A 23,117-nucleotide genomic window follows, 5' to 3' on the forward strand; every position below is an offset into this window, starting at 1 on the left:
CTCAGTTAACTTGTGCGGAATGAAACGTGCACAGACCTAATGATCAGTTAAAAATCGCTGTTCTGGAGATATTCAACTCCGATTCCATAAATTTCAACGATGATTTCGCTTTATTTTTGATAAATTGGAGGATGTTCATTGTCATTTATGTCTTCACAACCATCTCCGAAACGTGTAAACCACCCATGAACTCTGGCACGAGATAGACAATCATTGCCATAAACTTTTTCATCAATTCAAATGTTTCGCTAAGCGTTTCACCGATTTTAAAACAAAATTTGATATTAGCTCTTTGTTCGAAACTCATTTTTGTACCGATGACACAAACATGCTGACTCTTTAGATGGAATAACTTCGCTGCCACTGAACCGAATGTCACCAAGATTTCACTGTAAGTCAGCTAGGGATGTAACTTCCGACGCTCTAACTCACTGAAAATATGGCACCAGCAAAAACTTTTTAATAAGCCAGTCTTGTTTATTTTGGACTTCGCCTTGTATGCATATATATGTATATGGCCCAATAGCTCCGTGGGGAGCAAAGGGCCGCGAGAAGGTTCCTCAATTTCCCTCTGTCATGCGCCAACCTCTTTATTTCGCTTCAGGTTTTTTTAGTTTTGAATACTTTCGCTTCCAGATTCCTCCTCCAGGTCAGTACTGATCGATCGGGCTGCGGGTTCTGTCGGTCCTCCACTTCCTTTTGAGGATGTCCAGGCGCATTGGTGTCTGGTCAGAAAAATCTCAATATTTTGCGGAAACGATTGGTGAAAACCTGCAGCGTTTGGATGTCAGACACTGCAAGGTTCCAGGTATCGCAACCGTACATAAGAGCGGACTTCACGTTGGAGTTCAGTATTTTATTTTGTGCGTCGTCCAGTTCCGCATAGCACTCGGAGCATCGAAAGCTTGCTTCGCTTTTTTTATACGGTTTTCGATTGACTTCTCCTGAGTCACCATTAACAGATATAATAGCAAAAGGAGTCGACACCTTCGAGCTCAGCGTTACTGAATTGGAAGTATTTCCGGCAATATTTATTTTTTAGACCTACCTACTTCTGCGGCAGTTTTTGCTACCAGCGTTAGTTTTCTGACGTATCTGCAAAACTGCGAGCCATAAGACAAATCTCGTCAGCATAATCAAGATCTTCGTGCAGTCAATTTAGTCCCCATATTTTTCCCTTGGTTTCGCGTATAGCTTTGCTCATCACGACGTCCAAAAGAATATTAAAGAGTAGTGGTGATACGGTGCAGCCTTTTCGGACCCCAGTAGTGTCTGGCAGACGACCACCCAGTTCCTTTTTATGCACGAGGCGACAGCTAGCGTAGGTAGGATTAGCTCGATTATGAGTTTTGGTACACCTTTACATGTCAGTGCATTCCAAATCGCATGATGGTTGAGAGTATCGAATGCTTTTTGGAAATCGATGAAGATAAGGTAGAGAGGAGATCGCTATTCTACCGACTGCTCTACTATTACTCCGAGGCTGTTGACGTGATCAACGCAGGAGCGTCCAGCTCAAAAGCCTGCTTGTTCCGTTCGTAGATTTGCTTTCAGAGCGCTCGCTATGCGGATGTTAATTATTTGAACAATTACTTTTTTCACCATGCTCACAAATGTTATACCTCGCCAGTTTTTACATTCTGACAGATCAGCTTTCTTAGGAAGCTGGATGATGGCTTCTTCCTTCAACTCAGCTTCCTTTATACCAAAAGTCCTCAATTATCGGGCTATTTAGCCGCGCAGTGGTTTCATAGTTCGCCTTTAAGAGTTCAGGTGCAATATTGTCGAGCTCTGCTGCAGGCAGACAAATTGATATTACCTGTCATGTCCGCCCGACTGTCGCAGATCCTCCGGTCATTAAGCAGAAGGGACTGCAGGCAGCTGGTTGAACTGATGGCGGGTCACTTTCTAGGGGCGAAGCACATGGAAAAGGTAGACATCTCAGATATTGCATACTGCCCGGCATGTGGATACGAGGATGAGATGGCGGACAACTATCTGTGCATCTGCCCGGCCTTCGCTGGAATCACGCTCGAGGCCTTTTTCACTGATGTGATAAGAAGTGACCACCTTGGCTCCTTGGCACCACAAAATCTACTCAGATTTCTTCGGAGGTCGGGTAGACTCAAAGAAAATTAGAAGAGAACCCCAATGCAGTTTAATGGACTTAATGTTGTCTGAGTGCTGTACTTGTTGCTAGTTTGTTCCGACAAAAAAAAATCGTCTGCGTTAAAATGCAACCATATACATATACGTTAGCGCTAACACTTCCACCTGCAACCCTCAACCCATTGCTAATCAAAAATAAATCTGCATCTTTATGGTGCAAATAATAAAAATAATCTTTATTTAGTGTTTAATAAACAAAATCTCTTAAAATTCCAATGATCAACTTGCTTTAATTGCTCTTTTGTTAGCCCATTTATCCTTGTCCATTTCCGATTTTATTGCTCAAAATAGTACTGAGTAGGATTGTAGCCCACGGCACTCAAGCCTTCAGGCAGGGGAGCGACATAAGTTGGGATGGGCGCTGAGTAAGCAGCAACAGGACCACTTGGTGAGGCACAAGCGACTGGCGCCAAGTTAGGTTGACAGCTGAAGAGATAGTTCTTGGGGCAAGCAGGTGCTGGGTAGGTTGCGCGCACGGCACCACCACCATACGCCGATTTACGGAAACGGTTTAAATCGTAGACTGCTTGTAAGTTTTGTGCGGATTCGACTTCCTGAGCGGCCGAGTCCAAAGCGCCTTTAGCGGCTGGGGCAGCTAATGCAACGCTGAAAATGACGGCGAACAGAGTAATGCAAACGAAGGATTTCATCTTTGGCGATAAGTTTCTGTGGAGTTCTTGTGACAACTTGAATTGTAAAGCTACTGAAGCAAACTGAAGTAAAGAAGAACCAATTGATACATCTTTTATACCAACATTTTGGTGTTTTTCACTCGATAATTTCGTATGCGGAAGTTTTTTTGCTAAAGCTAGCGAAAATTCCCCAAAAGTGCATTATTTGTGGTAATCAGAAAACTTATTGACTTTTTGTCGCGTTGTCTATTTCCATGCGAATTGGATTACGAGTTGAAGGTGCGTCCGGTTTACATAAAAGAACTGATTCCGCATTTTTTGCGAGCAATGCATCAACTGCATTTTCAATTTTTTAGGTCGCCGTATTTTATTTCACTTCTGCTGGAAAAAAGTTTATTGCCATTTATTTTACTTTATTTTGCTTGCCATGCAGATTTTGAAGTTTTTATGCTATTCAAGCAAATGAATGAATGATTACTTACTCGCAGTTTGTAACAGTTAATGGCACAGTGTATGAAATAAATGCGTTTAGCAGCGTCTACAAGAACAAGCGATTTCGGTACGAGACATGCGGTTTCAAAGAGACATGCGGAACGGATTTGGTAAGGTACGAGCCACATCGAAAACCTCTACCACACTTTGATTGAAATGGAGCTCCACATAAAGCTGACCTAAAGCCAAACTGCTATAGAAATGAAAGGCCGTTCCTAAGGACGAAGCGAGTGAAGTCCAAGCGTTCAAGCTCCACGCTGTGCCAGAACCAAAGCCGCAGGCCTACTTAGAATCTTAACACTTCTCGCCCAAACTACTCCCACATTTCGACATCCCGATCGATGGAGTCTACACTTTTCATATAACTAACGCGATTTTTAATCTACGAGCACATCGAACATTCCAATAGGATACGAATCTAATATTGCTTACCTCCCTGTATAAACACCCTGCCGCTTCGGGCAGGTGGTTCTTAAGCAAGTTGATATTAAAAGCCCCGGAGCCGGTTCTGCTACTCCCTTCTGCAGCCATCAAAGCCACGGTTAGCAAACGGTTTACTTCAACCCACTGACGCTGTGCGGGCATCTCTCTCCTAGCCGTAAAAGTTGTGTCCACCTACCGCAGTAGAGCCTTGAGAGGAAAAAGTTATGAGCATTAAAGGAAGAGGGAATGGAAGAAAGAGTTAGCAAACTAACAGCGCGCGAGCTTCTGAGACTGACAAAATATCAGCTCTCTAATCTCGTGGGTTCTCTCACAGGAAACAATGCGCGAGGAATGCATGCTGTGAGATTTGGAATCACCTCGAGTCCTTTTTGCGCTGGATGTATGGAGGATGAGGTGGAATCATCTCAGCACTTTCTCCTTAGCTGCCCTGCTCTGGCGGGGCTAAGATCTAGGCATTTTGGCTCCTACTTCTTTGCCACGCCTGCTGATATAGCTGGCGCTGACATTAAAAATCTGATGAATTTCATCAGCCGCATAAAGCGGTCGACGCAAACATAGTCATCGTTCGTAATCCGCACGCTCCTAATCATCCCAGCACCACCTCTCCCCGCCTTCTCCCAGCATCCCATCGGTCTTTCTCTCTCGCTTCACCCCCTTCATAATGGTATCACAAAGGACGAATCTTTCTAACCTAACAGCGCGCGAAATAAAGGATGAAACGCTAAGGCAATGGTAAGACCGCTAGATTAACGAAATACGCGGCAGATGAACGGCTAGACTCATAAAAGGCGTCGCCACGTGGAACAGCAGGAACTTCGGTGAAGTCAATTTTTGTACAGCCCAAATGCTTTCAGGCTACACCTCATATGCATATACGGGGATGCTGCCGAAGATGACTCTGAACATTCCCGCACACAATCAAATGACAATCATGTGACCAAATCGGACTATAATTACAATTTTTTTAAATAGATACTTCGCTCGCAGCGCGTAACTAAAATATTTTCTGAATATGAACCAAATCATAAACACGAGCGCCAACTAGCGGGCCAATTTTCTGCTTCTTCTCCATCTTTCATTTAAGCCTATGTCCTTCAAAAATATTTTTTCTGAGTATGAATTTGAATCTGACTATTCACGAATTTGGACCGTACTATGATTTTTCGAAATATCTCACCACAGGGCTACCCATCGGATCCAAAACAACTCATAGACCTTCGCGGCTATGCTCTCAATAGCTCACCGAAATGTTATCGCTAGGATCGTAAAGTAACGTGTAAGCACAAATACAAACTTTCACCTTCGTATTATACATATGTATATATCTAAGTATAAGTCGCATGCATGAATATGTGCACACATACATGTGTATGCATGTAGTAGTTTTGCATAACTTACGTCAACCAACAATAATACTCACATTTTGCACACAGTTTAAATTCCACAGGTCAGTAAAAGAAGCACGAAGAGATGAGAGTGGTGAGTATTCGGTCACCGAGTTGAAGGCGAATGCGTTGGGGTTGATTTGACGAACATACACACACGCACATACACAAATCACAAGGTTTGCATTTATTAAGTAGACACAAAGCGATTATTGTAGTTGGTGGAACCGCAAGTTACCGGACTGAATCACTTTTTTTCAGCACGAGATCACTTTAGTTCAACTTGCCACAGCCACAAAAATAGATTCATTGCGTTATATTTGAATTTATTATAATTTTTTTTTTTTTAATTTTTTTTTCAGTACACTTCTATAATTTTTTTTTGTTGTTGTTTTTTTTATACACTTCTATGATTTTTGCTACACTTTGTTCTTTGTCTATTTTTGGTTTCTTTTTTATGATTTACACGAATGTAATTTTTCACAAATGCGACAGCGAGCAACCGAAAGTGAAAGCGCAAATATTTTAGCGCGCTGCCAACGCTGTAAAAGGGTGTAGCGCGCGTGCGGGAGGTCACCTCACAAAAAAGAGTTTCGGTTATTTAGTTATTTTTTATTTTTATTTTTGCTTTCAATCACGATGTCGTTGACTGCCAAAAGAAAAAGTGATGGGGGAGGAATTAAGAAAAAATAAACACATAAATAAACGAATTCAAAAGACAAAATTGTTGGGGGAGGCGAATGCATGCAATTTTGTTAGCTGGCTGTTGTAAAATCAAGCAAAGACAAATAAATCACTTAAATGCCATGCGATGCGATGCTATGAACGACGGCGACGTCTACGAACGGCTACAATCACCATGTTGCACTTGACATGCACAATTGGACGGACGAGCCGTCAAAGTCGGGCGGTTAGTTGGGCGATTCGTCGTATGGGCGCACTCAACCGTGCACTACCCAATAAACCACACATTTTTCCGCTCTGCTGTGGCGGCGTAATGAGCTTCAAAAAGCGGCTGCTGCTGCCACAGAGTGGGTGAATGCACCACAACAACAGCAGACGGCGATTATGTGGGTGTAGGGGCAAGGGGTTACTTTGGGTTTAGCGCAGCGGGCGCAAGTTGACGTATGAGCCGGTAGAACAAAAAATTAAAATAAAATTCAATGCAACACCACCGCCGCCGCCGCCGCCGCTGCAGATGCCGGCCGCCGACTCAGTAACAGGAAATGCAAAATTAGAAGAATGCAGTCAGAATTGTTTATTATTTTGATATTTATATTTTTTGTTATTATTAATTTACTCGTCGCCTTTTTGCTTTTTGCTTCTCTTTTGTTGCTGACTTTATTGGAATTGTTGTTGTTTCATACACTTGTCGGACATGGCGTTGTTTTTTGCCACGCTGCGAGAGCTGTGTGTGTGTGTGAGTGTGTATGAAAATAACTGCCGAGCCGCGCCTCAACAGGCTGCGCCGCTTTTTTAATGATTTTCTTTATTCTTTCGTATTTTATATTTTTGTATTTATTTATTTATTTATGTTTTCTTTGCCGCCGCTTTTCGTTGTCGCCACTGAGCGCTCACTCATTGAATGAATAACAAGATCGGCAGCAACTTCGACGCTGTTGGCGGAGGAGGGGACAAAGCAGAGATTTCATATGAGTCGTCGTCGTCTATTTTCCTTGCTTTTACATTTTTTTCAAGCTTTTTATTGCACGGATTTTTATTTATTTATAATGATTTTTTGATATTGTTATTGTTGTTGTTGCAGTAGATGAAGATGATGATGGTTGTTGTTTTCATTTTTGACGTAGCCGATAAATACTTTCTGTGTATGTATGTATGTTTGTATATGAAATCATATTTACGCATCTGGAGCTGCCGCTTTGAATTTTGATTTGATAATTGAATTCACTTAAAAAAGGGTTAACCGAAACAAAGCAGAAAAAAGAGGTAGCATATCGGCAAGAAGGTAGGTAGGTAAGTGGGAACGGCAGACGTTGACAAAATTTATGAACAAAAAAAAAACAAAAATACATTAAATAAAATACAACAAATTAAAATAAAAAAATTACAATTGCGGAAAAAAAGAATAAAATAAAATAACTTAAACAAAATAGATGAAATAAAATAAAATATTAAAATAAATAATTAAATTAAATTAAAAAAATAAAGAAATTAATAAATAAATAAAACAAAATGTAGAAAAAAGGGAAAATAAAATACCTGGAAGTAAAATGAAAAAAAAAATTTAATCATAAAAATCAAATATAAATTAAAACAAAATAACAGAGTTAAATTAAGAAAAAATTAAGAAATTGATTAAATAAAATGAAACAAAAACAAATACTAAAATAAATTGAAGAAAAAGGAAAAAAATAAAATAAAAGCAAGTAAAATGAAAAAATCGAATAAATTAAATAAGAAAAGGAAACCATGAAATAAAATAATATAAAAAAAATAAAATTTTATTAAATTAAGAAAAATTTCAGAAATTGAACAAATCAAATTAAAACAAATTGAAAAAAATTAAATTAAATCAGAGGCAGAAAATAAGAGAAATAAAATAGAGAAAAAAGGAAAAAAATAAAAATCAACGAAGTGAAATGAAAGATATAAACGCATAAAAATGAAAATTTAATTAAAATAAAATAATAAAATTAAATTTAAAAAATTATATCAATAAAATAAAACAAAATAATTAAAAGAAAATGATGGAAATGAAGAAATAAAATTAAAGGAAGTAAACAAGAGAAATAAAATGGAGATAAAAGGAAAAAATTAAATAAACGCAAATAAAATGAAAGAAATCAAATAAATTTAAAAGTAAATGTCGAGGCAAAAAAAAAACTAAGATATAAAATGAAAAGAAAAAAATTAGATGAATAAAATAAAATAAAATGGTTGAAAAAAGGAAATAATATTAAAGGAAGAAAATAAGATAATTAAAATGTAGATAAAAGGGAAAATTAAAATAAACGCAAATAAAATGAAAGAAATCAAATAAATTTAAAGGTAAATGTCGAGGCAAAAAAACAAAGAAGTAAAATGATAAAAAAAACGTTAAAATAAAAAATTAAATAAAATAAAGAAACCTTAAAGAAATTGAAAAAAAAAATTAAATAAAAAATTGAGTGGAGAAAATAAAACAAAATCAAGTAAAATCAAAGAAATTAAATAAATTAAATAAAAAAGTGGAGTCAAAAGGAAACATAAAATAAAATAATATAAAAGAGCAAAATAAAATGTTTACAATAAAATTCATGGGAGTAAAATGAGGGAAATAAAATTAAATAAACTTAAGTAATAAAAATAATAATAATATATAAAAATTACGAAAAAATGAAAGAAATTAAATAAAACAAAATGAAATAAAGTGAAAAAAGGAAAAAAGAGTATGAAATACAATAAAGTAAAATGAAATACAATACAATAAAATAAAACAATCAGAATTCAAATAAATAAAATATTAAATAACATAAAAGTAAATACTAAAAATAAAAAATAGCAAAATGAAATGGAGTAAATAAAATAAATTATGTATATTAAAATACGAAATAAAATAAAAAAAAATAAAATAAAATATAATTATTAAAAATTAATAAAAATTAAAAATTAAAAGAAATAAAATAAAATAAAAACATAAAAATTTATAATAATTTAACGAAAAAAAAATAAATTTAAAAAATAATTTAAACTAACATAAAATTAGATAGTAAAATACAAAGCAAAGTGACACTAATTGAAATAAAACTTACAAGAGAATTTAATAAATGTGAAAACTTCTACAGCTTAACCTCTTTAATCAGAACCTGCGCATAGGCAAACAAGAAGTTGTACTGCCTTTCGGCACTAAATCACGACAATCATTTTTTGTTGCTTTAAATTTTATTAAATAAAATTTGTATTAAAAAAAAGAGTTTTATTTAAGGCGAATGCATATAAGGCGATAGTGCAAATAAAAATTCCACGTACTTCATTTATACCTGAAAAAAATTTTTAAATAAAAATAAAAAAGTATTCGTTTTTTACGAAATTTTAATGCATTCGCATTATTAAAGAGCAATCCGAATTACAGATGGTTTCGACAATTCTCACTTCAAATCAAAGTTTAGTGTAAACAACGAAATGTGAGCAAAATAACTAATTTCAAAGAATTTAAAAAATTAATAAATAAAAAGTTAATAAATGAAATAAGAAAAATTAATAGAATAAAATTATTAAAAAAGAAATGAAATAAAATTAAGGATTAAAATAAAACAAAATTAATAAAAAAATAAATAATAAAATTAATAAATGGAATGAATTAAATAAAATAAAAGTAATAAATAAAAAAAATAATAAATGAAACGAAAATAATTTATAAAATAAAATGAAATAAAATTAGTGACCCCGATGCGGGATCACCCTTAAACCAACCAACCAACCAAATTTACAAAAAAATTATAAATGAAATGAAAAAAATTTCTGAAATAAAATTAAAAAAAAAAATTAATTAATGAATTCAAAAATATTAATAAATAAAAAAATTTATAAAAAACGAAGAAACTTAATAAAATAAACTGAAATAAAATTAATAAACAAAAAAATTTGTACAAAATGAAATAAAATAAATTAATTAATAAAATGAAATGATATCAATAAAATAAAACTAATTAAAACTAAAAAAATAAATAACAAAAAAATTAAATAAGCGGAATAAAAAAAATTAATATAATAAAATGAAAAAAAAAAAATTAATAAATAGAAAATTTTATAAATTTATTTCATTTAATTAATTCATAAATAAAACGAAATAAAACTATAAATTTAAACATAAAGAAATAAAATTAATAAAATAAAATGAAATAAAATTAATAAATGAAATGAAAAAATTAGTAAAATTAAATCAAATAAAACTAATAAATAAAAAAAATAATAAATCAAATGATAAAAATTAAGAAAATAAAATAAAAAAAACTAATGAATGAATCGAAAAAAATTAATAAAATTAAATGAAAACAATTAATAAAATATAATAAAATTAAATTAAATAAAATGAAAAAAATTTATGAAATTAGTAAATCCAAAAGTTAATAAATAAAATTAAAAAAATAATAATGAATAAATTGAAAAAAAAAATTAAGTTAAATGAAATTAATAAATAAAAACATTTATCAATAAACAAAAAAACTTAATAAAAAAAAAATAATGAAATGAAACTAATAATAAAATAATTAATAAATTAAACTAAAAAAATTAATTAAATAATATGAAACAAAATTAAAAAATAATAAAATTAATGAATAAAATTAAATAAAACTAATAAATAAAAAAATATTAAATTTAGTAGGGAAATAAATGAATTATAAAAAATTTAATAATTAAATAAAATTAGCTGCCCATCTCATATGAACTCGCTTTGGTTTATTTTGCGTTTGATAGTGAACTGGATTATTTGTTCTGAAGAATTATGCCCGGAATTTCGGATTTTAAGCTGCGCTAGAAAATGATGCGTTGTTGGTCGCGCGGAAAATGAAAAACAAATATATGCAGTTTTTTTCCGAAAGGTTTTGAAAGTTTTTAATAACTCGGATCAAAGGTTTTCTAATGTACTACAGAGGTTTATAGCAACGGCTTAAAAAATGTATATGGCAAAAAGAGGGAAAAGAAAAAGAAAATAAAATCTATTTTCAAAAAAAATTATGGGAGGTGCAAGTAAATTAAAGTGCAAATTAAATAGAGTAAGTTGCTAGCCCAGCTAAATTCTGAGCTAAAATCTATTAATTGGCGATTCGTAGGCATATCTGTTCGATTAATCGAGTGAGAATTGTACTTTTTTCAATAACAGCAGCGCGGCGCTCTTTAATGCCGCTGGTATTACAGACTGTGTGTCAATCTGCTGGTGAGTTTGTCGCTATGTGTGCCATGTTTACGAAAACCAAAAGGTACGTGGAACTGCTTTTAAGCTTTGAATTTATAAAAAATTCAGATATTTGCGCTGTGCGATATTAAAGTTTATATTCTGAATGTAAAAATGTAAGTGCCGATGTTGCGATACACGCAGCGGAGTGGCATTTTGAGAAATAAACTATCGAATGGTGTGAGGAGATGGCCATCCGCACCTGATCATTAGCAATTAAATTATTTCTAGTTCTTGCAGCACAGCTGTTTGGGTATAGCTGCGATTTTAGCGCGTTTGCTGAAGCTCCAATTAGATGCCCTTGACACTTCAAATGATACTCCAGTCACAGGCACTAAACGGCTGCAACAACAACAACAATTCAAACATTATTTTTCAAGTTACGGCTTTTTGTAACGGAATTTATGGTTTTGAGCTTTTTATTTTGCAATTTTTACGCTGTTGCGATGGCGGTTGTCGACAAATAAAATCATAAATAATAAATAGAAATTTATTAACAAAAACGACGCAGCATAACAAGCGGGTTCTGCGGTTAGAAGTTGGCTCCACTGCACAGCTGTCGATGGCTAAGTTCGAGCAACAGTAACACACATACAGCAGTGGGCTATATACACACACACACACACATACATATTTGTTTGCTTGTATTTAGTGGGGTTAGGTTATCGTCGTTTTTCTGGTTTTGCCTTTTTTTCATTGCACGCTAAATTCACTTGCTATTTGTTTCGTATTTCAATGCATGCGTCGTTTGTACGTATTCCACTGCGAAATGCAATTCAATATGCCATTACACACGCGAATTTCAGGCATATTTCGCTTTATAATCTCTGCACTTTTCTGGCACGAAATTGGTCACGGAATAAACTGTAATTCTAGAGAATTGTTTTTGTATGAAATATCAAACACCATTTTATTTCTTCACCATACGACAAAAAATCTAGAAATGGCGTTTGACTGAAGGCACTGGCGAAGGGAATTCGTAAAAAACAACAGCAGCGCTTATAATCTTGCATATGTACAAATATACCGTATACAAGCAAATACAATGTACAGTTGAAGGAAAATAAACTAACAAAAACAAATGTTAGCCCACCATTAGAGAGAGCGCTTTAATAAAATCACACACGTTCTTAACACGAAATCGCACCATACTGAAATCTGTTGCTCGCCCATTTGGAGCTAGTGCCAATGCTCCATTTGCGAACGAACGAAAGCTGAATAGAAGAGTACTGTGCTTGTTTTACCTGTGTGTGTGTGTGTGTGTTGAGTGAGAGCTAATTGAATTTTAGATAAGGTGAGTTGAATGAGCGTGGAATGGCGTACGGAGAAGAAAAACACATGTCAGAGAAGATCCACACATGTGCAAGTTCTCTGTGTGAGTGTGCAATTGATGTGGAAAGATCAGCAAGAGAAGACACAGGGTTGTATTGTGGGCTAATAGCGAATTTATAAACTTTTTAAAATTTTGCAGCGCTTAATAATGCAGCATACTGATAGTGTGGGATAAATTCGTAGGCCGTTTAAAAAAAAATTTGTTTGGGTACTAAAAAATTAGAAAAACTAAGCTGAATGAATAAATTAAAAACAATAACGGGGCGGGCTTAGTATAATACGACGTGCGCAATTTAAAGTAAAGTATAATGATTTATTTAATAAAACTTGGTGGAGATGTTAGGGGGTGGTTCAGAAACAACTTTTGTAATATACCCATCACAATACCGTCTGTGCGATCCTTGTGGCAGAAAAATGTAAAACACAGATGGCACTTCAAGCAGTAAGAAGGTATTATTCCTAAGTTTAGGTCTGATAGCGGCAGGGTAATCACCTACCCTGTCAGAAATCATATAGATTAACGTAACCAACGTAAGACAAATGTGTTGTCGATGTCCTACGCTCACGAGAGGAGTGAACAAGGAAAAAAAATTGGATATAATAGTTTTGTAATTATTGGGTTGGGGAATAAGTTCATAGCGTTTTATATTTTCTTTCATTTTGCAACGATTTGTTTGCTCTTTGACGAAGTGTAAGCATTCATTCGATAGAACTCTTTCGGCTCTACAAAACTATGTTAATTGTATTTTTGAATTATTTAATTTTGTATTAGTTTTGAGGCTTAGAAATGGAAGACCCAAGAGGCAAAAAATAAGCATTTTCGACACCTGCTCTTCTTTGATCGACACCTTTTCATCGGGACATTTCTGACGTCTATACCACGGAAATGCTTTGCAAAGTTCAAAAATGACGCCTTTGACGTAGATGACACTTCCCGCAACGGAAGACCTCCTGAATTCGATGAAGAACTTCTCAAATCTCTTTTGCAGGCGAACGGTCGCCAAACCAGTCATAAATTGGTGGAAAATGAGCTGCGATCATAAAACGATTCTCATTCACCTTCATTCAATGGGATTTACCGAACAATTGGGAGCTTGTATGCCTCACGAGCTCAACGAAAATACACAGAAAGTCGCCTTCAAATTGCTTCTCGGCATCTCGCCCGCCATCGAGCATCTCGCGGTCATAAACAGCGATTTTCGTACCGAATCGTCACAAGAGATAAGAAATGACGCCCACACATTAATTTGAAGCAAAGAAAGAAGTGTATGGCTCCAGGAGGTATGCCACAGCCGAGAGTCAAGACGGATCTTCATCCAAAGAAGATCACGATATGTGTTTGGTGGAACTGGGAGGGCATGGTGCACTGGGAAATGCTCGAAAAGAATGCCACGGTCAACAAAGAGCTCTACACTGCCCAGCTACATCGGCTATTCGACTGAAAAGGCCTACTCGACATAGTAAAACCGTACTCCTTCACGCCAAAGCCGACCCATGTTGCACAAGACGTCAAAGCCGCACTCCAAGAAACCTTTAGTAAGCCATCTTCGAATTTTTGGCTCATTAGCAGTGGCACACAATGAAGCACCAACGAGCAAGTTCCAAGCAAGAGGTGACAAGTTTTCATGGGCTTACATTAACTTCAGAAGCTTATCGTCTATACGACCCAGTTTATCATCGCGTAGTTGAAAAAGGTATGCTGAGTTCGACGAAAATAGTTTTGATGCTGCGAAACTTCTTCAAGTAGCTGGAAGGAGCTTGGCATTAAATGAGTTCGGCTAAGGCAGTGATGCAGTTGGTAAAGAGAGCGCAGGTTTTGACGCGAATGTTGCTAATGAAGACAACGATGGCGACAGCAATTCTGATGATGTCTGTGATGGTAGTTCCGGTGAAGAAGGAGATAGTGACAGAGTGAAGAAAAATGATCATGGACGGCGCCGAATAATTCGAACACAGGCAAACCAGGTCGACCATCGAAGTGGCTAAACATTTTAAATTCTATGAATAAGAACATTGCAATCGAGATTCCGCAATCCTATGGAGAGGAGAGAGAGAGAGCAGCCCATATTGCGAAGAGTGGACAGCTGCTATGCAGAAGGAGTATTCGTCTCTTATTAATAATAATACTTGGACGTTACCCGAAAGGCAGAAATCCATCGGCACTGTTACTGAAAAAACCCGATAAATGAAGGTTGAATACAAATTAATCGAAGAAATTTAAAATATATGAACTTAATTGAAGTGACTCTTTTCTAAAACAATTGCAATATTTTTCATGCAAAAATTTTTCTGTTAATTTTTTATAAAAACATTCATTCATTGTATAACAAAAATCTTATGCATCAAAATTCCAAATTTTCTACGAAATACACAAAAATTTAACGAGTTTCAAAAAATTGTGTTAAAAACTCAACTTTTCAACTTTTTTCAAGAGAATCTGTCGAGAACTTTTGGGTACGCAGTTTTATAGCCCATTCAATTTTAGTATAAAAAATTGTGAACTTGAAGTCGCTAAAAAATCGCATTGATTTTTGACAATTTTTTTACTTCCGCCTATGAAAATAAAGAAATATACAAAAAAAATAAAATAAAATAAAAGAAGTACAGACTTAAAAAAAGAAGCATATTTTTGTCCTCATCTTGCACTTTTTTATAAGAATTTTTTGCCACCTAACTGAAATATGTCTGGCAACCCCACTTCTAAAACAATATGAACCGTCTCAGACAATTTTTAGGTGCGCAGTAGTGTAATATACAAGGTGGTGCAGAAATAATCAGCCTCTCGGACGACTTATAATTTTTGCAAATGGCGTCGAATGTGAGTCATATTTGACACTTGTGGACTGGACAGCTGCAGCAATGGAGCGCGTGAAGGTTTAAATTATCATTTAAAATAATTTTTGCTTTTATTTAGTAAAAAAGTTAAAAAAAAAATGGATGATTAATTTTGCGCCACCTCGTATCACTCTGAAAATAAGGATTTCTATCATTCAAAATCATTTTTGCTTTTATTTAGTAAAAAAGTTATAAAAAAAATGGTGATTAATTTTGCGCCACCTCGTATCACTCTGAAAATAAGGATTTCTATCATTCAAAATCATTTTTGCTTTTATTTAGTAAAAAAGTTATTTAAAAAAAATGGATGATTAATTTTGCGCCACCTCGTATCACTCTGAAAACAAGGATTTCTATCATTCAAAATAATTTTTGCTTTTATTTAGTAAAAAAGTTATTTAAAAAAATGGATGATTTATTTTGCGCCACCTCGTATCACTCTGAAAATAAGGATTTCTATCATTCAAAATCATTTTTGCTTTTATTTAGTAAAAGAGTTATTTAAAAAAATGGATGATTAATTTTGCGCCACCTCGTATCACTCTTCCCGTTAGATTTTGTACTCTGTATTGAAGGGTACTGATGAAGCAGCCTTTGTTTTTCCACTTTTGAACCTAATCAGAAAAATCAGGCTTATTTATTTTAAAATTTCATACAGAGACTCAGTGATGACGTCATATCATATGTACTGAATTAACTATTTCTTATGTGGAAAAATTATGTTTGGAAGATTTGATTAGTAAAACTTGCCCACTCGTTAATGCCCAAGCAGATAAATTTGTTTCCTCGTTAACGATAATAAAATCATGGCGCAAGCTTTAAAAAAAATCACACTTTATACGAAAAGTCCCCGCTTTTCCGTTTACTAAGGAAGTAGCTGCTCACTACCATGTTTTTATATAATATTTTGTCTGCCTATGAGGATCTCGCGTCCGCTCAACAGAGGTTTTTGTTTTATTTGTTATGAAAAGAAATCTTAATGCAGTTAGATAAGAGGCTCGCGTCCGTTCAATTGAGGATTTTGTATCAATTCTATGACAAGTAACTGTCCGAATCCACCACAGAGAGTCACTGTACAAATCCGAACATAACCACGCATTTTATTTCGAATGTTTAAGTATAGACAAAATCGGCCTACTGATATTGTGCTTCAGAATAAAAAAAAAATCATGCCGTTATCCCCGCTACAATAACTCCTATCATAGCCCCTATTTAGTTAAGCCTTAATTGAAATTTTTCATTTCACTTCTAAATTAAATATCTTCAGTATTTTAATACTTTTTTTGCTATTTGCGTTGTCTTTTGCCTTGTTTATACAACAACCATTTTTTAATTGGCGCTCAAAAGTCAATCAAGTACAAAAACCTCTTTGTGCAGCGCCATCTACCGGTCAAATTGAGGAATACAACTCGTGAATATCCCACTATTTACCAACTTTACCATGCATGCGCTCTACAACCAACTTGCACAATGCTAAGCTCCGCCCATAATGCGCATTCCCCCGATTACAAATGTGTATGTGTGCACGTGCATACATTGTTTGTTTTTATCTTCTTCTTCTTTTCCGTTTGAATTTCTTTATCTTAACGTCCAGTTCAATTCATGCTGATGAGCAGCACCAACAACATTGCGCACAACAATGGAGTTGAAGATGGCGTTGAAGCTGCTGCTCGTACGTATCGATGGTACTGAGAAAGGCGACGGCAAGACGCATAGCAAAAGGCAGCGCAGGCGGCACCCAGTCATCGTTATCGTACTCACTCATTGCAAAATGGCTGCGGCTGCTACGAGCGCACTAACATTTGCTCTTACTTTACTTATGCGCACACAAATGAGTGGGTGGCTAACTGTGGATGCTGTAGGTATTCAGGTTTCATGTAGTTGTGCGTTGTACGTAAGTGACAGCTGCGTCGCTCAGTTGACTTTGGCCATGTGTTAGGCTTGGAGGTGGGGGCGAGCAAAGTTGATTAGATGGATTTCGTTTGGTTTTTGTGTTTTTAATCACACACCAATTTCATTTATTAAATCTTCGCATCAGCATTTCTCCAACTGGAGGCGATGCGATGCCCCACTGCCTGCTCGTCTCATTTTCTACGATTTGTGTGTGGGGAAGTATAGTATATATGCATATATGTATGTGTGTGTACGAATGCGTGCCACATTCCCATCCTTACTGAGTTTCGTTTGTTTGCTCCTCCTTTTATGTTGGTTGCTCAGTTAGGCTACTTATTTTAGCTTTGTTGGTTTGTGTTTTCGGCTTTTGATTTCTTTCTCGTTTTTTTATTTGGTATTCTTTTTGTATTTTTTGTTTTTTTTTTTTTTTGTGCTTTACTTTTGATTATATTATTCCGACTGAGCTCTCTTTCACTGTTGTTGGTAGTGCTTTTTACTTCATTATTTGTTGTTGAGCTTTAGTGTCACAAGCAATTTGCTGCCAGAACTCAAAGTTGGCAAATGAAATTGTTTATAAATTAGCGAAATTGAATTAAAAAAAGAAATTGCAAGCTTTGTCGGAAAAAATGTAGGTAATTGAAATTTGTTCTCGTTTATTTTATTTTTAGCGTCAAAGTGCATGTTTAATGTATGTATGTATTTGAGTAAATGCGGAATTGAGAATAGTTCAAGGATACGCATACATACACACGTTCGGAGGTAAGCAATGTAATAATTTTTGGCAATTTCATGGTTTGACAATATCACAAATGAAATGCTGGCGGAAATATGGCGGAATACAGCTTCAACAAGAGCTTATAAAACTTTCCAATATAATCTTGAATCACGAAGAAGCTCCATCAGCATGGAAAACAAGTATAACAATCCCGATCTTTAAGAAGGGGGAAAAAGACGACCCGCATAATTACCGCGTAATAACGCTCCTGCATTCCACTCAAAAGCTTTTCACAAAACTCCTATCATGAAAATTACAGCCATACCTACACGGGCAAGAAGAACAGCAAGGATTTCGTAAAAACCGTTCAACAACAGATTGCATTTTTATACTAAAGGGTGTTTTTTTTAGAGGTTAGGTTTTCAAGTTGGCACTACTTTTTTCGTAGATGGTCTTTTTGACAGCTGTCACTTGATTTATGCTCAGTTTGGTTTGCCATTTCATAATGAATAGACTTACACCTGAACAACGTTTGCAAATCGTGCAAATTTATTACGAAAATAATGGTTCGGTTCGCACGACGCATCGAAGAAAATTTTGTTCAGCGATGAAGCTCACTTTTGGTTGAATGAGTATGTCAATAAGCAAAATTGTCGCATTTGGAGTGAACATAATCCACAAGCCATTGCTGAGACGCCGTTACATCCTCAAAAAGTCACTGTTTGGTGTGCTCTATGGGCAGAGGGAATCATTGGTCCATATTTCTTTAAAAATGAAGCCGGCCATAATGTTACAGTCAATGGAGAGCGCTATAGAGCCATGATTAATGACTTTTTCGTGCCTGAATTGGACGATGTTGATGTGGACGACCTTTGGTTCCAACAAGACAGCGCTACATGCCATACAGCCAACGCAACAATCGATTTATTGAAGGAAACTTTTGGTGAGCGCATTATCTCGCGCCGTGGACCTGTGGCGTGGCCTCCAAGATCGTGCGATATAACACCGCTGGACTATTTCTTGTGGGGCTATGTGAAGTCGCTTGTCTACGCAGATGAGCCCGAGACGATTGACGTCTTGGAAGAGAATATTCGGCGCGTTATTGCTGACATACGGCCCCAATTGCTGCAAAAAGTGGTCGAAAATTGGGCCTCTCGGCTGGAATTTATTCGAGCCAGCCGCGGCGGCCACTTGCCCGAAATCATTTTTAAAACACAATGGCAAACCCTTATTTTTATAATAAAGCTAAATTCTTGGCCATAACATTAAATTATATACGTTTTATTTCATCTTGAAAACCTAACCTCTAAAAAAAACACCCTGTACAACAAATAATGGAAAAATCAATTGAGCTCGATTGTCCAGCCTTCATGTGTTTTGTAGATCTTAAAAAAGCTTTCGACCGAGTCAGGCTGAAGGACGTCTTGGATGCAGTTCACAACGCTCGGAGATATCCGCGTATAATTCTTCATTTATTTGTATGGATTAACCCTTTGCCCTCGAGACCATTTTCGCTTGCTCGAACCAGTAACTCGAGACGATTTTACATCATCATCATTCCTTTGTCTCCGTTGCGGAACATAGGGCCAAAGTAAAATTCTTCCATTTTGTGCGACTCCCGCATATATTTTTCACTTGCTGACAGGTCATTCATTGTTTTGTTCATGGCTTTGTATTCCGCTTCGATGCAGCGTCGCCAAGAGCCCCTAGGTCTGCCTCTTCTACACTGTTCTTGAGGGTTCCAGTCCAGCGCTTGTCTGCTGATTTCAGTGCCACCTCCATTTACGTTCCGATTAGTCTTCAGTTAGATTTCAGTTCCGATTGGTTTTCGATGGCATCGTCGATGCAATTCGATGTTAGATATCCAATTGTCTGGCCACCAGATGCGTCTCAAGCAGCGGTTCACGAACACTTGAAGCTTCTGTACAATTTACGCAGACAAACACCATGTTTCCCAGGCGTAGAGCAGAACTGATTTAACATTGGAGTTGAAAATCCGTATTTTTGTTGTAATGTGCATTTCGGACTGTTACACCGGACGAAACTTTGCAAATTCACCTCTTGCTTTATGCAAACTTGTAGATACATCCTTTTTGCATCCGTTTTCTGCAGTGAATTGGCTTCCAAGGTATTGAAAAACATTTACATTTTTAATATTTTCCTTTCCGATATTGTAGAAGGCATCGTTCGTGTGCACTGCCAAATTTTTGGTTTTCCCTGCATAGATTTTAACTCCAGCGGCAGTAGAGTGTTTTCCGAGGTCATTCAACTTGCTTTGCATATCCGATTTGCGTTGAGAGAATAGAACTACGTCATCAGCCAAATCTAGGCCTTCGAGATGTTCCACTGAAATCGATTACCATAGCATTCCTCTCTTATCACACAAAGTCATATATCCTTTCATTGGAACCTTAACTACGATACCTTGCATCCATTCTTTAGGGAATGATGCGGTATTCCTGAGTTTCACCATTTATAAGCAAACAAACGAATACTATGCTGAGACTAAGTGAATTGAGCTAAGACCATAGTGTGGTTGGGCGTCGCTCGATTTAAGATCTCCAAACACTCGGGCGCTGCAGCAGCACTGCTCGAGTCACATAATCGCAAACTGGCCTCCTAAAAGCGCACCAGTTAGGATTTTCCGCAGGGTTACTAAAATATTGACATTGCAAATTAATTTAGTATTGGTTTATTCAGTAAAGGTGAAACTTAAACTTAATGATAAGTCTATTTTGATAAGAAAGAACTTACAAAAACAGAACAGTTGAGCAGAAAAATAAATGCGTGTACATACAGTTGTATATATTTTTAAAAAATTTCGAGTGATGTAATTCATAAAAGTGATAGAAGCTAATCTCACTTGGGGGTAACAAAGAGTTCTTCCTCTTCTTAAGGGGTAACACCACTGTACACGCGTAAAATAAACACGATTTTTAAAGAATTTTTTTGTAGAGAAGGAAAGGGGAAACAATCACTCTGATTTGGGAAGTTATTACTTATATACTAAAATACAAAACTACAAAGTTTGATTGAAAAATTTTACAAAATGGCGGCATTGGAGACATTTTTGTAATGTGGTTTCTCTTGAAGGAGCTCCGCGGCACGCAGCACAGAGGGTGCAAATTTTAATCTGGAACAAAGGAACATTTTTTTCTTAATCTAGATAAGAATAGCTAGAGAAACACGTAGGGGATTTAAAAAATATTTATTTTTGTGGAATTAGCAAGCATTTGAAGGAAAAAACTCTATTTTGGACTAAAAAAACGGCACTTAAATAATTATAACAATCGTTTAAATTAATCTATCAAAAATCCCCTACGCTCTTCTCTTAAGAAGGTTATTATACAGACGTAGTGAAAAACCTGATTAAAAATATTTAAAATTATTTGAGTTATGCTGCGTGCCAATTTCAGAAAACGTGTTTTGAGAAAAACGCGTTTAAAGTTTGGAAATTTGGAGAAGTCGTTAGGTAGCAGTCACTAACGCTTGGTTAAAAGCTTAAAATATTTATGAAATAGACTTCGGTAACGTATAAAACTTTTTGTTCTGTATTTTAAAAGGTTCAAAGAATTTTTTAAGCTTATAAAAAAAAAATCAATTTTTTGAAATTTCTACAGTGGTGTTACCCCTTAATTGGCGCGATAACCGCTTACGCAATTTTGGCCGAGTTCAACCAAGCGCGCCAGTCGTTTCTTTCTCGTGCTAACCGGCGCCAATTGGATACACCAAGTGAAGCCAAGTCCTTCTCCACCTGATCTTTCCAACGCAGCTGGTACCGCATCGAATACTTTCAGAGCCGGAGCGTTTGTATCCATTCAGACGACATGGCCCAGCCATCGTAGCCGCTGGATGTTTATTCGCTACGCTATGTCTATGTCGTCGTAAAGCTCATACAGCTCATCGTTCCATTGCCTGCGATATTCGCCGTTGCCAATGTGCAAAGGTCCAAAAATCTTGCGCATAATCTTTTTCTCAAACACTCCAAGCGTCGCTTCATCGGATGTTGTGATCGTCCAAGCTTCTGCGCCATACGAGAAGGTGGACATGATGAGAGCCTTGTAGAGTGTTAGTTTTGTTCGTCGAGAGAGGACTTTACTACTCAATTGCCTACTTAGTCCAAAGTAGCACTTGTTGGCAAGAGATATTCTACGTTGGATTTCAAGGCTAACATTGTTATCGATGTTAATGTTGGTTCCTAGATTAACGAAGTCTCTTATAACCTCGAAATCATAACTGTCAACAGTGACGTGGCTGCCGAAATGCGAGTGCGCCGACTAGTTCTTTGATGACAGGAAGTACTTCGTTTTGACCCTGTTTATCACCAGACCCATTCGCTTTGCCTCTTTATCCAGTTTGGAGAAGGCAGAACTAACAGTGCGGTTGTTAAGGCCGATCAAGTCAATAGCATCGGCATACGCCAACAATTGAACGCTCTTATAAAATATTATGCCTCGGAGAGCTTCTTCTCAAATCTGACGGCGCTGCTGGTGTTGAGCCACGCCATCTTGCATAGCCGTATTAGTTTTGCGAGGATATCAAATTCAGAAATCGCGGCATTCAGGAAACTCCTTTTCGTACTGTCGAACGCAGCTTTGAAGTGTACGAAAAGATGGTGTGTGTCGATTCTCCTTTCATGGGTCTTTTCCAAGATTTGGCGCACTGCATAGTGGTTCCGCCATAGGACATTGGATGAAAATAGCCATGTTAAAATTATGCAATAATACTTAGTTAAATGTTAGTTCATTAGTCATAGTAACTTAGAGTACAAAAGAAATTTCTACTGCACAAACAATTCACTTATAATTGTGCCTCCAAAGTAAGGGAATTTGAAAAGTGATAGTTAGCGTGGTCTCCGCTCCGTACTTACGCAGTTCCGTGAAGTGTTATTTTTCTAAGCATTACTGTGTTTATGACCTGTTGTACAATGGAAACTCAAGTTGAAGGTATGTACGACATGTTAAACGTTTTGTTATCTTTTTTAAATATTATTTAATAGGTTTTCAGACCGTACGAAATACATACGTACTACGGCAAATTTTGTTTATTTTTTTTTATAAGAAGTTTGTAAAGTTTTAACTAAGTTCGCACGAATCTGCACAAATGAAACATACATTAAAATATTCTTACGTATGTCCTCTTTAAGGAAAAATAATTTCCAGCTGCGATGACCTGCGATTGCGCTTCATATAGGGTCTAATCTGTACCTATGTGTAGGATTTTGAAAAATGTGATTCTACCAAGATTGCTAATAAAGATTTTTTTTTTTTTGTTTTAGGTGTAAATTTGAAGTGTTCATTTACGCGCATGCATATCCTGGGCAC

The 23,117-nt window shown here is 35.9% G+C and overlaps 1 protein-coding gene across 1 annotated transcript; it reads right to left on the bottom strand.

Moving 5' to 3' along the window:
* Nucleotides 1-2,317: 2,317 nt before the first annotated feature.
* On the bottom strand, nucleotides 2,318-2,896 carry LOC129249042 (vitelline membrane protein Vm26Aa-like). Its single transcript, XM_054888667.1, has one exon. The coding sequence runs from the start codon at nucleotides 2,817-2,819 to the stop codon at nucleotides 2,445-2,447; it is 375 nt and encodes a 124-aa protein (XP_054744642.1). The 5' UTR covers nucleotides 2,820-2,896; the 3' UTR covers nucleotides 2,318-2,444.
* Nucleotides 2,897-23,117: the final 20,221 nt, after the last annotated feature.

The sequence above is a fragment of the Anastrepha obliqua genome, chromosome 5, assembly GCF_027943255.1.
Source record: "Anastrepha obliqua isolate idAnaObli1 chromosome 5, idAnaObli1_1.0, whole genome shotgun sequence".
NCBI classification, from domain to species: domain Eukaryota; kingdom Metazoa; phylum Arthropoda; class Insecta; order Diptera; family Tephritidae; genus Anastrepha; species Anastrepha obliqua.

Coding starts and splice junctions, on each gene's coding strand:
- LOC129249042 (XM_054888667.1), bottom strand. CDS start 2,819: ATGAAATCCTTCGTTTGCATTACTCTGTTCGCCGTCATTTTCAGCGTT.